The 17,930-nt window shown below is 42.3% G+C and overlaps 1 protein-coding gene across 1 annotated transcript in view; it reads right to left on the reverse strand.

The window, feature by feature from the left end:
• Positions 1 to 2,666: 2,666 nt before the first annotated feature.
• Positions 2,667 to 17,930, reverse strand: part of GLUD1 (glutamate dehydrogenase 1) — a 40,092-nt gene continuing 24,828 nt past the window's right edge. The window contains exons 6-13 of the mRNA XM_084904175.1: positions 15,782 to 15,961; positions 14,633 to 14,770; positions 14,309 to 14,446; positions 13,383 to 13,463; positions 12,416 to 12,539; positions 11,529 to 11,620; positions 5,043 to 5,105; positions 2,667 to 3,801 (exon numbers count right to left, since the gene is read on the reverse strand). Coding sequence (XP_084760301.1) covers positions 3,682 to 3,801; positions 5,043 to 5,105; positions 11,529 to 11,620; positions 12,416 to 12,539; positions 13,383 to 13,463; positions 14,309 to 14,446; positions 14,633 to 14,770; positions 15,782 to 15,961 — 936 coding nt within the window. The 3' untranslated portion in view covers positions 2,667 to 3,681. The remainder of the gene's footprint in view (positions 3,802 to 5,042; positions 5,106 to 11,528; positions 11,621 to 12,415; positions 12,540 to 13,382; positions 13,464 to 14,308; positions 14,447 to 14,632; positions 14,771 to 15,781; positions 15,962 to 17,930) is intronic.

A 17,930-nucleotide genomic window follows, 5' to 3' on the forward strand; every position in this document is an offset into this window, starting at 1 on the left:
CCCCCCACCCCCCCACATCTACTGAGGTGATTATGATTCTCCCCCTCCCCCATTCTATTTGTGGATATATAACATTACTTCATGTTGAAGCACCCTTGCATTCCTGGGACAAATCCTACCTGGTCATGATGTGTAATACTTACGGGCTGTTGGATTGTTAATATTAAAAAAAATTTTTTTTAATTGATTTCATAGGAAGAGATAGAAACATCAGTGATGATAAGGAATCATTGATTGGCTGCCTTCTGCATGCCCCATACTGGAGCCCACAACCCAGGCATGTGCCCTTGACAGGAATTGAACCAGGAACCCTTCAGTCCACAGGCCGATGCTCTATCCACTGAGCCAAACTGGTTAGGGCATGGATTGTTACTATTTTTATGTCTATATACATAAGGAATACTTGCATACAGTTTTCTTTTCTTGTGATCTTTGTCTGGCATTGATATCAGGATAATACTTCATAGATGTTAGAGTGTTTCATCTTTTCTTTTTGAAAGAGTCTGTCTAAGATTGGTGTTAATTCCTTAAATATTTGTTATTTGAATTCATCAAACATGTGGGAACTTTGAATTAGGCAATGATTACTTACATAGGTTTAGCAACCAAAGAAAAAATAACTTTAACTCTTTATCAAAATAATTGTCAATTAACATCAAGAAAAAGACAAATCAATGAAACGAGACAAAAGATTTGCAAATTATGAGTCACATATTCAACTATATAAAGTTAATAATAAAAAATGGGCAAAGGATTTAAATAGAAAGTAAAATTGTTGTAAGTGGTTGCCTTTGCAGAATTTTTGTTTTGTAATATGGGTATTATTATTTTTTATATTTTATTAATTTTTTAAAGAGAAGAAGGGAGAGGCATAGTTAGAAACATCGATGAGAAACACTGATCAGTTGCCTCCTACTCACCCTCCACTGGGGATGTGCCCGCAACAAAGGTACATGCCCTTGACCTGAATCGAATCTGGGACACTTCAGTCCGCAGGCCGATGTTGCTCTATCCACTGAGCCAAACTGGTCTCAGCTATTTTTTAATTTTATACAAATGATTTTTATTGGCTTCTTTGATTTGTTTTTATATCAAAGTCTCATGTAGTTTAGACATTTTGTCAACCTCAGCACTATTGAAATTTTGGACTATCCTGTGCATTGTGGGATGTTTCGTGCCTCCAGTTGTGACAAAAATGTATTCAGTCAAGTTCAACATATGGCATTATATATATATATATATATATATATATATATATATATATATATATATATAATGCCATATGAGTGCTAGAATTATCATGGTAGAACTTCATAAATTATGTAACCTCATGGTTCATAGGTTGATGCTGGGCTGTACTTTTCTTGACGTCCTTTGACATCAATATACAGCCCTAATGTGTAACAGGGTAAGAAGCCTGCCAGATGTTAAGGGTATTTAAAGCTTGTGAGTTAAGATGCCAGGCTTTTTTCTTAAATCCTCCCCTGATATGTTCATTGATTTTAGAGAGAGGAAGAGAAATATCTACGTGAAAGTGATACATTAACCCGTTGCTCCCCTTCCCCCACCCTAACTGGGGATTGAATTCGAGCCTTTTGGTGTAGCTCCAAACAGTTGAGCCAAGATCAGGCTTTTGTTTTGTTTCGAAAAACAGTTAACCAGCCTGGTCAGCATAGCTCAGTGGTCAAGCACTGACACGCGAACCAGGAAATGTGCCCGGGTTGCAGGCTCCATCCTCAGTGGGGGGCATCTGGGAGGCAGCAAATGGATGTTTTTCTCTCATAGATGTTTCTATTTCTCTCTCCCTCTCACTTTCTCTCTCTAAAAATAAAAACATTAAAGCATTGCTTAGAAAAAAACTAAAAAAACCCACAACACATACACATACAAAACCCCCCCAAAACCTCCCCCTAACTTTATCCATCAGGATCAACTACATTCTAGTGTAGGAGTTCATGAGGCAACTAAATTGACCAGAATTTTCTAACTCAAAGATCCAGGAACCAAAGTTGATACTCGTCTAGCATAGACATTACAACTTTTTAAAACATTATTATCAATATCACGCATCAACGCTTTAAAAAAAGTCATGCCTACTCCCAGTAAGTTAGCCAAAGGCCAAGACTAAGACCTGATTGTCACATGTCCTGAACCTACGGTCCACCAATGCTGTTCTCTCTGACACTTGTTTTCTGCACCTTCTCCAGCACATCTAGTGCTCTGCCTAGGGGCCGGCAGACAGCACTCGGGAAGGGCTCCTGGTCTGTGGGGCCTGCTTTTCTGCCCCTACTCAGGAGGAAACAGAATCCAGATCTGGCAGCTAAGTCATTGGTGGAAACAGATCTAGAATCCATTTTTGCTGATTCTGGGTATTACATTAAACTTATACTTTCTTTGATTAAGTAATTAAAAAAACACCCCTACTCAATGAAACCTTCCTTCATTAAAAAAGGCACCAAAGAGATTACTTCTGTGTATCAACTTGAGAGCCATTTCCTATTCAATATAATGAAACAAGAGAATTCAAGAATAAAATATGGTCACTCGCAACATAGCAAGAGTAATGTCATTTAGGTGGTTGTTTAAAAAACTCCAGAAACCCAATTGTATTTTCATCACCTACTAAGAGACACTATTAAAATATAAAAACAGAAAGAAACATAAGCTTTGGAAAAGGTAGACTTTTAATAACTGCTTTTATCACCAAGTTAAGTCATGCAGTTACAAAGTAGTTAGAAATTTCTGAAAGGATATTGTTAAAAAAAGAAAAAGCTCATTCTTACATAAATAGTATCTAGTACTTCATTGGGTCACTGCTATTCAAAAGGCCCTGGCAAAGCACACGGCCACTCCAGGCTGTCCCCGGGCCGCTGTTGAAGCTGTGCTGTTGAAGCTGTGCCGAGGGGGAGGCCCTGCAAGGGGCTGCCAAGTCAGGGTGAGTTGGGCTGTTGTTGGCAATGCTCAGAGCTGCCAGCCAGACCCCAGAGAGGGAGCCCAAGTGGTTTTTTTCTGAGACACTATTTGAATTATTGTTCAATCAGGCAATACAATAGGCTTTGAAAAGAGAAGAGCAATTAATTAACATAAGGAGGTTACTATATTCTTTGGACTATGTGTCATCAAGGTGGTTAATAAATTCTGACAGGCTCACACAACAGAAATAGATGCCATCAATTGCTATGCAATGATAGGAAAGAAGATAACTAACTCTCCATTGGGCTTTTTGTTTGTGGACAACATACTACTGATAAGCTATAAATGATAGTGTTGTTATAAAAATACCAGCTTTTTAATTCATTGTGTTTACGGGCATTCACTGCGTAGTCCAGGTTAGGCTTAGTCAGTGATTAAAGGCAGTTTTATTACAGCAGCATGTTGTTATTTTATTCTAAAAGGATAAAATGCATAAAGAGAAACAGCATTTATTTTTGTTTGTAATCTATAGAATTGAGCTCTTCTGCTGATATACCCAAATGGCTCTCTGGCATCTACTTTTAGTTTTGCACGTGATCCCCTAATTTTAATTTCTCTTTTCTGAAGGGTCTCATTTGAATCGACCTATGAGAATGTTGTCCATTGTCTATAAGCAATGAGAGAAAGATCTGTGGTTACATGTAAACTTGTGATAGGTCTACGGATGAAGAGGTGGAGAGAGCAGTATAGAGGTCAGTGGCAATCCATCTATGTGAAGGTCAAACCGGCTTCATTGTACACCTTGAAGACTTTCTCAATGGCATTGACATAGGCAGCTGTTCTCAGGTCCAATCCCAGGTTATATTTCATGGCTGTACGCATGATTTGCTGAAACAAAGTAGAAAAAATAGTGAAGACCACCCGACTCAGCATCCAGGCCACACAAGCACATATGGGCTGGCACAAGTTGCCTGTTCCTGTTTCAGTGTAGGACTTGGGCAGCCAAAAATAAACTACTCAGGCAGTAGAATAACTTCTAGTCAGGAAGGACTGATTCTTGAAATTAAGTAAGCCACTGTCTAGGCAGCAGCAAGAAGTTGCTCTTCAGAACTTTAGGTGTGAGCTGTCTGTGTCCTTCAGACATCCTGCTATCAGGGAGGAATTCATTGGACATGCTCTGTGGTGATGTACAAGGACTAAGAACAGGGTGAGGAGTGACCTGTAGTTAGTGGCAATGGCTATGTAGCTCTGTGGGTACATTTAAAGTTGTTAAATTATGTACTGTAAAGAGGTAAATTCAGTGTGTAATACCTGTTGTGTTATTCTACCTTAAATATGAGCAGACAGAATTTGAACTTAAGAAATTAGGAAAGCTGGACAAACTGTGTTTAAGATCTTGATATAAGAATCAAGTGGTCAGCCCTAACCAGTTTGGCTCAGTGGATAGAGCAATCGGTCTGCGGACTGAAAGGTCCCAGGTTTGATTCTGGTCAAGGGCATGTACCTTGGTTGCGGGCACATCCCCAGTGGGAGGTGCGCAGGAGGCAGCTGATCGATGGTTCTCTCTCATCGATGTTTCTAATTCTCTATCCCTCTCCCTTCCTCTCTGTAAAAAAAATCAATAAAATATATTAAAAAAAAAAAAGAATCAAGTAGTCAAAAAACCTCTAATTTACATAAAACTCTATAGTGCGGTCACTTGCTATAGGACAGTGGTTGGTAAACCGTGGCTCGTGAGCCATATGCGGCTTTTTGGCCCCTTGAGTGTTGCTCTTCCACAAAATACCTGGGCGAGTCTATTTTGAAGAAGTGGCGCTAGGACAAGTTTAAGTTTAAAAAATTTGGCTCTCAAAAGAAATTTCAATCATTGGCTCTGTTGACTAATGAGTTTGCCGACCATTTGCTATAGGATAATGGAAAACCTCACTTCTTCCTACTCGACATTATTAGTTATTTTCATAAGCCTGGTAAACATATTGAAGACCCTGAAAACACTGGCTACCATTTAAGACTGAAAAAGCATGTGCTCTGCCACACACAAATGAGGATCACACGCTCAGCAGTCTGGGGGCTGAGACCACACTGGGGTGCCCTTTGAGACAACACAGACAGAGCAGCGGCGCACGTACCCTGGCCGAGCGCTCCATGGTGTAGGCTAAGCCGGAGTGCACGATGTCTTTCTCAGACGCCCCCTGTTAGGAAAAAGAACATGAAGTCAGTAAAACCATCCCAGCACATGCTTCACCCCCTGAGGACAAAGGTTGTTAAGTCAATACACAGCCAGCAGAATTAAAGATATACCTAATTTTTATATAACATCTTCAAACCTAATTAGGGAGTTGCATTTTAATCATAATGTAGTTTTCACTGTATTTGACAGCAAACATACTCATGAAGTAAGATCTGACACAGTAAAAACAATGAACACAGAAAACCATGAACCAGGAAGGAAGTGGTGAGATCAGCACCGGCCACTGATATGCACTGCACCCAGCAGCAGGCTCTCCCGGCCACGTCCAGTCCCCATCCCACCAGGGACACACGGGGCATAGAAAGACACGGCATCTCTAGGAGCAGCTCGGGGGTAGAGACCTGAACTCCACAGTGTCACCACTTGTAAAGCTGGATGAACACTAGCAACTCTAAAGAACCCCCTAATTCTAGTGAAGTTGGCCAGGTGTGCCAGTAGCTAGTTTTAGAGCTGGGATATAACCAAGGTCTTTGACCACCATGCCAGCTCCTCTCTTTCTTATGCCAATTATCTCTTATCACTTAAGTCTATTTGTTTCAAGAGATCCCTCTATTTCATTTGTGCTCTGGAACACTTTCTAAAATTTCATGTGAATTAACTCTCCCCATTGTTCCTAATTTATAATAAAAGGGTAATATGATAATTAGACAGGACATCTACCAGATATCCCTCTGAATGTCCATCCTGACGAAGCCGGGGCCGAAGGGAAGCCAGCCAGAGTCTCGGTGCTGGAGGGAAGCCAGTGCCGACAGTTGTGGGGAGGAAGGCCTACTCTTGCACGAATTTTCGTGCATGGGGCCTCTAGTCTGATATATACAGCTATCAAAAACATTCTGAGAGGCCAGATAATATAAAAAGTGGGTCACCTGCTAGAGTTCTCGGAGAGAATCTGCTGGTCTTGACTCACTGAAGAGGGCAGCAAGTGCCCAGATCAGAAACACAGACTTTCCAGCTCCTAGATGGAATGGGTTGTCTGTCACCTTTCCTCATACCCATTAGGGAGTTAATATCTGCCATAGTGTGTTAAAACCCTTTTCTCTATTCTAGAAATAAAGAAAAAAAAGTGGCTCACCAATACAAGTTATCTATGCCAAACTTCACCCAACTAACACTATTTAATTAAGAAGGTATATTTCTATAGCATTTGTATCAACTAAAAACTAAGCTTTATTTACTTCTACCAAGGTAAGAAGATCTTGCTGAACAGGTGGACACTGCAGTTTCTTTGATTCAATCTCCCAACCATCAAAACCCTTACTGAGTATCTACTAAGTGCCAGGCACTTTTCCAGGCAGCTTAGATCACAGCAGAATACACAGTAATGACAATCCTCTTTCCTCATAGAGCTGATATTTAGGTGGGAATAGATACTTGGACTTAAAACCCTGAGGCTGAGTGAGATCATCAAAACTGAATTAAGCCGAAACCGGTTTGGCTCAGTGGATAGAGCGTCGGCCTGCGAACTGAAAGGTCCCGGGTTCGATTCCGGTCAAGGGCATGTACCTGGGTTGCGGGCACATCTCCAGTAGGGGGTGTGCAAGAGGCAGCTGATCGATGATTCTCTCTCATTGATGTTTCTAACTCTCTATCCCTCACTCTTCCTCTCTGTAAAAAAATCAATAAAATATATTTTAAAAAAACAAAAACAAAACTGAATTCAGACAGAAATCTGGTACAGGGACCAAGTCCCAAAGGCAATGAGAAGGAATGATAGTGAAGTAAGGAGAAAAGCAGGTGAGTGGTATCTGGAAGGTGAGAGAAGAAAACATTTCAGGAGGAGGGAACACTGTGACAACAGCTGCAGATAGGTCAAGGAAGACGAACACTGAGAAGTGACCACTGGATTTGGCAGTGCAGGTGCCACTGGCTACCTTAAGAAGACAGTTTTGGTGGAGTGATGGGCATAAGAGAAGGTTGCCAAAAGGGAAATAAAAATGGCAAAACCTGGAAGAATAAGTGGGATTAAGATTCACATACACACACCCCTAAAATATATATAAAACTTTAATGTGCAAATAGACTGAACGGTGGGACAATGAAAAACCGGTAGCTATCATGTGCACTGACCACCAGAGGGTGCACGCAGAACATGGCGGGCATTGGCTGAGGCGGAATGATGGAGCAGGTGAGCGGGGGCACCAGACCAAGGTGGGTGCTGGTCACTGTCATTTGGGTGAGCCTCAGGTGGTTACTGAAAATTCTTTGCTCCTGTGTACCATGGTCCTGCTTGGTGCTTGCACCTGCTGTCAGCCCTGATTGCCCCTGAGAGCTTCTCCACCTCCCCCTGCTCCTGAGGGGCAACTGGGACAGCAGCTATGGCTCACAACTGCTGACAGCGCCAGACCCGCTTGCACCAATCACTCTGTGCCGTCAGTGAATGTGAGTGGGGCTGGCACCATCAGCATGTGGTGGCAGAAGCAGGGCAGCTGGCAGATGGGACCAGGGGCTGCGATGGGAGGGGCCGGGTAGGGGTGCAAAGGATGGGCCGAGACTCACCCCTGTGCCCATTGCAGTCTCACGGCCCACAATTCCTTTCAAGGTGCATGAATTTGTGCACTGGGCCCCTAGTATATACATAATTAAAAAAAAAATTATACTTTTATTGATTTCAGAGAGGAAGGAAGAGGAAGAGAAAGATAGTAACAGCAATGATGAAACAGAGTCATCGTTTGGCTGCCTCCTGCATGCCCCACACTGGGGATTGAGCCCACAACCCAGGTTTGTGCCCTGACTGGAAAATTGAACCACAACCTCCTGGTTCATATATTGATGCTCAGCCACTGACTGAGCAAAGACTTATATATATTTTAGGAGAGCATTTAGAATACCAATAGAAATGACTGCACAGGGGAGGATTGGTGATGCAGAACAGAGGGGAGGATTTGCTTGAGTTAGGCATTTGATTAAGTTGAAAATGGGCCCTCCAATACCCAGAGCAAGACCTGGGGGTAGATGGAAGTACAGAGAGTTGCTCTGTAAGAGAGCTGATACAAGGCAGGGTACAGATGCCAGGAACTGGGTACATGGGGAAGTTCTGACTGCTTCAATGTTCTCTGTGAGCACATACCAGGTCAAGAGCTGGAGTGCAGGAGAGAGAGAGAGAGGAGAAAATAGGATATTTAGGAGAATGAGAAAACAAATGGAATAGGGGCAGCTCTAAGAATGTATGGTGTTAGTGGTTAGAATCTGAATAGTCCGCAGGGTCTCCAGCTACAGGGGGCAAAGATCTGGGGGTTATCAGGGCTCAGGTGTTAACAGGAAGATCAATGAAGCAAAACTAGAGCGAGAAGTCACTAATGATGGAATTTAAGTTAGACATGGAGAATGCTGAGGACATTAGGGGTGATGAGGGACAGTGAGGAGACAGTAGATCTTGGAAGGTCCAGAATGAGGCTGGGGAGAGGAAAGGAGTTGGAAAAGAACTGTTTTTTCAACTGATACCTTAAGACTAGAGGCCTGATGCATGAATTTGTGCACCAGTGGAGTCCCTTGGCTTGGCCTGCAGGATCGGGCTGAAACTGGCCTTCCAACATCCCCCAAACCCTTGATTGAGAGACGGTGCAGGCCAGGCCAAGGGACCCCACTAGTATACAATCCCTGGAGAGGGATGCAGGTTGGCCAGATGGGGAGGGGACCACGGGAGGGCTCCAGGGCGTATCCAGCCCGTCTTGCTCAGTTCTGATTGGCTAGACCCCAGCAGCAAACTAACCTATTTGTTGAGCATCTGCCCCCTGGTGATTAGTGCACATCATAGCGACTGGTTGACCAGTTGACTATCTGCCCCCTGGTGGTCCATGCATGTCACAGCGACTGGTAGACTAGTTGGCTGTCTGCCCTCTGGTGGTCAATGCTCATCATAGTGAGTAGTTGAGTGGACTTAGCATATCATTAGCATATTATGTTTTGATTGGTTGAAAGGCCAACCTGGTCAACTGGACACTTAGCATATTGAGCTTTTATTATATAGGACTAGAGGCCCAATGTACGAATTTGTGCACCAGTGAGATCCCTCCACCAAGTGTGCGGGATTGGGCCAAAACCAGCTCTCTTGACATCCCCCAAGGGGTCCTGGTTTGCGAGATGGTGCAGGCCAGGCCGAAGGACCCCACCGGTGTGTGATCAGGGCCTGGGGAGGGCTCCAGGGTTTGTCTGGCCTGTCTCACTCAGTCCCTGTTGGCCGGACCCCATCAGCAGATTAACCTACTGGTCGAAGCATCTGCCTCCTGGTGGTCAGTGCACACCTTAGCGAGTGGTTGAGTGGCCTTCGCATATCAATAGCATGTTATGCTTTGATTGGTTGAATGCCCAACTGGTCACCTAGACACTTAACATATTGGGCTTTTATTTTATAGGATTCCTACAACAGGTAGGAAGTGAGAAATAGCACTCAAGTCTAAAATTGGAAGATATGCAAGCATCTGAAAATTGGGAGACCAATAGATTGGACAACATTTATTTTAAAACGATAAAAAGAGCCAAAACCGATTTGGCTCAATGGATAGAGCGTCAGTCTGCGAACTGAGGGGTCCCAGGTTCGATTCTGGTCAAGGGCATGTACCTTGGTTGCGGGCACATCCCCAGTAGGGGGTGTGCAAGAGGCAGCTCATCGATGTCAGTTTCTAACTCTCTATCCCTCACTCTTCCTCTCTGTAAAAAATCAATAAATATATTAAAAAAAAGAAAGAAAAGAAAGTCATCATAGCTGTTGCCCTACTTATTGCCTAACTGGCAGGGTGTCCTCTTTCTGTGCTCCTCCTGGATGTTTCAATCTGTGTGACTGATATGTGCCAGGTAGGTGCTGGGAGGAGCAAGAAACCCACTGAAGAGCAGCTGCAGCACTGCCCAGGATGCCCACAGCTCTGGCACGTAGAGGGCACTTTCAGGAAAGGTTGCAGAGATGCAGTGACACCTAAGAAAGGAGAGGCTATGGCTTTTCCAACAGAGGGACCAGCACTAACAGACATGCCTCTGGGAAAGAAGATTCATTTAGGGCAGGGGTCCTCAAACTTTTTAAAGTGGGGGCCAGATCACGGTCCCTCAGAGAGCTGGAGGGCCGGACTATATGAACTACTAATTCCTACTGTAACACCTCGGCTGCGCTCACTGCCCAAAAAACCTGGCGGGCCGGATCAGACTCCTCTGTGGGCCGCATGTGGCCCACGGGCCGTAGTTTGAAGACCCCTGATTTAGGGGAACAATTAGTATCCAGAGTGGCAAAAGCATCTTCAAAATGATACCCTTAACTTTTCCTCATGTTTTCAATATAGTTTGGGATCTTCACCCGATATGTGCCACAAGAATGTTTAAAACATGCAGAACTTAACTATTTATTTAGTCAGGGGCACTGACCTCTTTTTTCTTAGGCTGTCAAAAAAAAAAAAAAAATGAGAACAGCCAACACAATAGCCGTCCCATGTGAATTAATCAAAATTATATCTTTTTTTGGGGGGGGGGGTTAAATCAGTAAAACATTTATTTTTTGGTGTGCCACATAATTTTAGTAATTAGTTTATGTGTGCCAAAGAGATGGAAAAGGTTGAAAATCGCTGATATATTCCATGACTGAATATTTCATTTCATAAGAAGATATAACAGCCATTTTTCTGCCATCTATATGACAGTTAAATCAAGGTAACTTTGAAACTGACTGCGAACATAGTTCCAATGACATCCTCATACACGGAGCCATTCCTCCCCTTAGGAATGTTTTCTTAGGATGAGTCCCCAGAGGGGACATTATTATGCCAAAGGGCAGGAACACTGACAACTCCTCACTCCTCAATTTTTCAAAGAGCCACACCAATCTGCACTGCTATCAGAATAAAGGCACAACTGCTTCACCGAAGACATGGTGACTAGCAGATCCATTGTTTATGATCGTTTAATAGATTAAAGAAACCTTTTTTAATTTGTACTCTAACTGCGAGGTTAACATTTCGTCTAGGCCTATTTCCTCTGACTTGCTTTCCATGCCTTCGCACTTTCCTGGTGAGGAATCTCTCTGTGATGTGTGCGCTCTACTAACATAGCCTTGTCAGTTGCTCATTACTATTAAGCACCCTTTCTAATCTGCTTTCACTCTTTCGTATCCAGATAGCAATCCCCATTTTTCATAGAGTTCTAATTTTTATTTTCATTTCTATTTCTCTGAAGCTTAACCGAGTTAAATCCGTAGTAACCCTTTGCCATTACATTGTATTACTGTGGAGCCACGGGTATTGTTAAGGTGCCAAAAACAGAAGAGCCATTAGTTACTTGTTTGGAACTAGGATTCTTACAAGTCCTAGGATTACTTTCATGTAGGTGCCCGACCCGAGTCTAAAGCGAGCAGGCAGGTGGAAAGGGGACTGTCCCAAGCACTCACCGATATCCTGTCTTGGAACTCCGATGTGGGCACAACAGGAATAGTCCCACCATGCTTTCCAAATTTCCTTTCCAGACTCTCCTGAACCGACACTATGGAGAGCCAAGAGGAGAGAAGAGAAGACCATGCCAGCAGAAAGTCAAACAGTAGCAAAAGTTGTCCCCAGTTATATTCACAACCCCAAATCAAGAGTTTTAGAAAACTTCAACATTAATGACATGAAGGGTTAATCATTTAGAAGGGTAGAGCATTTGGCCAAATTCCTATGTAAAGTGAATTCAGGTCACTGCTGTTTCCATAGCACCCATTACCAGGGTTTTTCCTTGGCTCTTTAAAAAAAGAAATGCTGAGGGAGAGAAACGGAAATAGATGGGTCACTTCACCCCATTCTGAGCAGGCTGAGTAAAAGCGCTCAGTTGGAGGTCTTGGTCTTGTTTCAGCTTCAGGAAAACCCTACTGTTAGCCCTGGAGCCTACTCCTGTCCAAGAAAAAGTCTTCTCTACCAGAAGACTAAAGCATTCTCACACTAAACAGGCTTCACTCAGAGCGACCAGAGGCAGAAACGGGATGCACACCAACAGGAGCTGCCAGTTTAAACTGATGTTCTTTCTTATCCTAACTTGCAGATTATGTTCTTGGAAAATTACATTATAAAACAAACATTTGGATATAAATATATTTAAGGAAGCTAATATATTGCTTACCCATAAAGAAATTATATATTTTTGGACTAAGATTCATGAGCAAAATAATATACTTTTCGGTACTGAAATTAATTTACGTTCTTTAGAATTATAAAAAGGAAACTGGTCTTAAGTTTAAGCTTTGTCCAGCCTTCTAGCTGGCCCCAAAGATTAATTTTGGAGAACAAGATCATCAGAACTTACTGAGCAAGTGGTAGTTAGAATCTCTTTCATATTTGAAGGTCAAACGGCCATAGCTGACATGATTTAGGTTCTTCAGCCACTCAAAGTAAGATACTGTAACTCCCCCGGCATTCAGGTAAAGATCCTACATACAAAAATGTGTCAGGAAGATACCGAAGATAAAAGATGATGGTTTTAGATAAAAGCTTACAATAAACTAAGAGCTCAATTTTAGTATCAAAGCAGATTAAGTGTCAATCTTTCCAAATATATCTTAGCTATCTTAAAACTTCATACTTAAATCTAACAATCTCCCTTTCCGGTCCATCTGAGTTGCTTTTTTATTTTATTTCATTTTATTAATCAAGCATTTAATCAGCTATGGCTAGAGCCTCTTCTCCACCAAAACGGTTTTCTGACAGAACTGCTGCCCCTCCCTGGGCTGGACTGTGCGGGGAACCTCCCAGCAGCATTCCCTCTGCACCGAGGGCAGCACACTTCTGTGAACCTGAATTTTCATGCCTTCAGCAAAGGGTTCTAAAAATGCTCCCTAATCTGCACTAACTTCCAGTTGTCAATAACCTGTTGTCTGGACCCACGCTTATCCACTGAAAACAAACATGACCCTCACATTAGCTTCCTGAGCAAAGCTGCAGGGACACTGGAAATGCATACTGTTAGGATGATAAAGCAATCTTTAATTTTAAGTTAGAAAAATATTTCTAGCACAATACACATCTATGTAATTAGGTTCTAAAGAAGGCTAAATACACACTCAAGAAAGAGCTTGAAGCTAGAAGAAAATGCTCAGGCAAAAACTGACAGGCTTACCATACTAACAATCATGCTTCTATTTTATTTTCTTAAACACAAATTAAAGATGAATTCACTAACAGCTTGGGAAACTAATGATCCTCCCTCCCATAATTCCTTACAAAAACAATTCCAATTCCAAGCATATGTAAAAACTGGCAAACAGACGACTTACCGGAATAACCATGATGTTCCGCTCCAGGAAAATCTTATCCGCTTCCGGAGTTGTTGGCCCATTGGCACCTTCAGCGATGATCTGTAAGTCAGACACATAGGAATGCTGCCACCACCACCAAGTGCCCTCACTGAGCGCCAAGAGATGTGCATGTATGGGTAGGAGGTTGTAGGAGAGAGTAATTCCAGTTTAATCAAATTAATAAAAGTCACTCTGGCTGGTTGGAGCCATACATAAAAAGGTTGTGGGTTCCCAGATAAGGCAAGCAAATCAATGTTTTTCTCTCACATTGATGTTTCTCTCCTTTCCTCTCTAAAATCAATCAAGTCACTTTGCTCTAAAGTATATAAAACTATTTTTCCACCTTTTGATTTCCATAACTACTTTTTGGAAATTTGTTTTAAAAGGAAATCCATGGTGATGGTTGCACAACTCTGAATATACTAAAAGCCATTAAATTGTACACTTAGGTGAACTGTATGGTATGTGTGTTATCCTATATAATAAAAGGGCAAAATTGACAGAAGGGCGGAACAACTGGTCATCATGGTGCACACTGACCAGCAGGGGGCAGATGCTCAACACAGAGGCTGACCCCTGGTGATCAGTGCGCTCCCACAGGGGGAGAACGAGCTCAATGGTGGTGGCAGGAGCCTCTCCCACCCCCATGGAAGTGCTAAGGATGTCCGCTCGGCCTAAGCCCTCAGCCAGACATCCCCTGAGGGCTCTTGGACTTGTAAAGGGCGCAGGCTTGGCTGAGGGGACCCTCTCCACCCCCCCAAGTGCACAAACGTCATGCACTGGGCCTCTAGTATCCCAATAAAGCTGTAAACAAAACAAAAAAGAGGATACCCAAAATGCATACTTTTCTCTGACCTTCAATAGCATCCCATGAGGAAGGTTGGACATTCTCTATTCTCTTTTACCTTGGCTTTGATTCTGGGTGCATTGGACTTGGTCAGCTGCTTCTCACTGGCAGCAGGGATCAGTATGTCACAGTCGGCCTCTAAGATGCTCCCTTCATAAACCTTTGCCTTGGGGAAACCCAGGATTGATCCATGTTGCTGTAATTGATTGAGTATCAGAATTAATAGCTGCACCAGAATTTAGTGCCAAATGACATGAAGACAAAGTTATCTTTAACGTTACATTTTAAAAAAGCAAGCAATGGCAATAGATTTAAATAAAAGCTATTGCAACTTTACAATATTCAGGACAGTAAAACTGCTCCGATATTAGCTTTAACATACCAATTTGAAGTCTTCCAGTTCCTTTGGGTCAATGCCATCTGGATTCCATATACTCCCATCAGATTCACCAACACCAACACATTTAGCACCAAAACGATGCAAATATCTCATAGAGTGCAGGCCCACATTACCAAATCCCTGTAAAGAACAATTACTTATGACACAAAAAACAGCTTCCTACTACAGACAGATGGTAAATCACACTCTGTCCAATGCAACTTGGCATTCTGCTAAAAGAAATTCTCAAAATCCCTTTGCCAAAAGAAACAATGAACTAAATGGCTTCCCTTCAAGAATAAATTTCTGTTTAACAATGAACAACCCAACCCTTTGTGTCTGTGATAATGAGACCTGAAGAAGTTTAGTTAGTGCAACCCTGTTGATTTATAAAGAAATCAGAGGTCTGATGCACAGAATTCGTGCAAGGGGCTTGGCCTTTGCAGCTGCGGCAGCTTGCCTCAGCCCTTGCAGCCCTGGCTTTGTCCCAGGGGTCACAGGAAGTCCAGTCTAATTAGCATATTGTGCTTTTATTATTATAGATTATAATAGATGATTATAGATGATATGGTATCAACCATACCACCCAGGTCCCTCACGACCAGATGTCCTTTGGTACTAAAAAGTAAGTCACTAATTGGGAGGAATATGAATTCTATTTTAAAGTAACATTCAATATAATTCCTTAAGTAATCAAACACCAAATTCTTTCTGTGTACCCCTAATAGTTTAAGTGATTTCCCCTTCTGGATACAGTCTCAATTTTTAAATACTGATTAAAAGAAGTTGGTGATGCCCAGTAGGCATGGCTCAGTGGTTGAGTGTCAACTTTTGAACCAGGAGGTCACGGTTTGATTCGTGGTCAGGGCACATGCCCGGGTTATAGGTTCGATCCCCAGTGTGGGGCGTGCAGGAGGCAGCCAATCAATAAAAACATATCAAAAAACAAAATGGAGTTGGTGAGAGTTCCATATGTGTCCTAGAGATACTTAAATTGCTTCTAGTCACATAATCATACCAAAGCTCACACAATAAATATTCTGAAAACAACTACGTATTCTAAAACTTAAGAGATTAAAAATAGTTAAATTTTAAAAAATGCAAATCTAAAAACAACTTATAAGTTATTCTTTAAGAAACAAAAACTTTTACCTGAACAACAAATGTTTTATCTCCAAACCCTGGTGTCATTCCTAAAATGCTCATGTAAGAAGCTTCATTGATGAAGTTTTCGATTCCATGGAAAACTCCCCGGCCAGTAGCAGAGATGCGTCCATGGATCCCACCCTGACTGATGGGCTTGCCAGTGACACAGGCATGGGCATTAATATCCTGCAAGAGAAAGCCAGAGCTTCAGAGATGTAACCTAAGGAGAATTTCCTTTGATGAACCAATGGAATGACGGATAGAACCAAACACATTCTCATTCAACTAAAATGCGCTCTTTAGGAGCGTCATCTGGAGGCACCTGACTCACTCTTTGAAATTTCTGTTCCCCGAAAATGTGTGAAACTAGGCTAGTATTTCCAATGGGAGGAACAGGGCGTTAGGAATTTAACTTAACTAGATTCCTAAAGTACAAATACAATGTCACAAAAATGGGTTGTATTTTCTTTTCACAAATGATGAACTTACTGACGGGCGGACAGAGACTCTGTGCTGAATGTCATGTTCTGATTTAAAAAAAAAAAAAAATGGGTCGCATTTTCTTTAAAAAAAGATTTTTGATTGATTTTTCAGAGAGAAAGATAAAGAGAAAGACAACATCAATGAGAGTGAAACATTGATCAAGCATGTGCTCTGACTGGAAATCAAACTGGCAACCTTTTGGTACACGGGATGACACCCAACCAACTGAGCTACACTGGCCAGGGCCAGATAGCATTTTTAATAGCTTAAAAGTATTATTCCTGCCCTAGAAAGTTTGGCTCAGTGGATAGAGTGTCAGCCGGTAGACTGAAGGGTCCCAGGTTCGATTCTGGTCAAGGTACTTAGGTTGCAGGCTCCAGCCCTGGCCCTTGTCAGGGTGTATGCAGGAGGCAACCAATCAATGTGTCTCACTCATCATTGATATTTCTATCTCCTTCTTCCTTCCTCTCTGAAATTAAAAAAAAAAAAAAAAAAAAAAAAAGTATTATTCCTGCCTGGCCAGGGCCAGCAAGGCTCAGGGGAGGTCTCACTTCGATTCCAACATGCCGGGTTATGAGCTCAACCACCAGTGGAGGGAACAGGATGCAGCCAATCAATGATTATCAAAACTGATGTTTCTCTCTTTCTCCATTCCTCCCTAAAATCAATGAAAATATAACAAAGTATTATTCTTCCAACAAAAAACTTATACCATACTTAATCAGGGTACATCCAATCCTTAAGTGTCTTAAAATCTACCATTAAAACTAACCAGTTTTGCTCAGTGGATAGTGCAGCCCTAACCGGTTTTGCTCAGCGGACAGAGTGTTAGCCTATGGACTCAGGGGTCCCAGGTTATATTCCGGTCAAGGGGCATGTTCCTTGGTTATGGGCACATACACAGTAGAGAATGTGCAGGAGGCAGCTGATCCATGTTTCTCTCTCATCGATGTTTCTCTCTATCCCTCTCCCTTCCTCTCTGCAAAAAAAGAGAAACCATTAAAAAACAACAACAAAACTCGAGTACATCACCAAAACAGAGCTTTGAAGGAAGAGGCATTATGGTGCTCTTCAATGGTAAGGCTCAATGTTGTAAAAATATTCTTCTGTCAAACTAATCTACAAATTTAATACAATACTACTTTTAAAAAAGCACTTGAAAACAAACTCAAGTTCACCTAAAAAAAAGTGACTCAGTGTTGGCCTATGGACCGAAGGGTCCTGGGTTTGATTCGGTCAAGGGCTCATGCCCAGGATGCGGCTCAATCCCCAGTAGGGCGTGTGCAGGAGGCAGCCAATCGATTTTTCATCACCATTGATTTTCTATGTCTCTTTTCCCTCTCCCTTCCTCTCTAAAATCAATTCTTTATATATATAAAGAAGTGGGCCAGCAAAAGTATTCAAGGGAAAAAAATGGCATTTATAGGAGCAACACAGTTCTCAGTCTGTATTAACTGAGAATAAAATAATTTGGGGCAATATGGAATAGTTGCTAAAATAAGAAAACCCACTAACCCAGAAATTCTACTTCAAGAAATTCCAGTTTTTTTGTATATTTAGTACAGTACCACTTGGGTTAAGAAAACCGGTTAGGCACATATGAGTAGGGCACAGAGGCCACCGCTCTGAGTGGTGCCTCTGGTTCGCTGTGGGCGTGAAGTGAGGGCAGGGC

This window comes from Pipistrellus hanaki (assembly GCF_964339955.1).
Source record: "Pipistrellus hanaki genome assembly, chromosome: 14".
Taxonomy (NCBI): domain Eukaryota; kingdom Metazoa; phylum Chordata; class Mammalia; order Chiroptera; family Vespertilionidae; genus Pipistrellus; species Pipistrellus hanaki.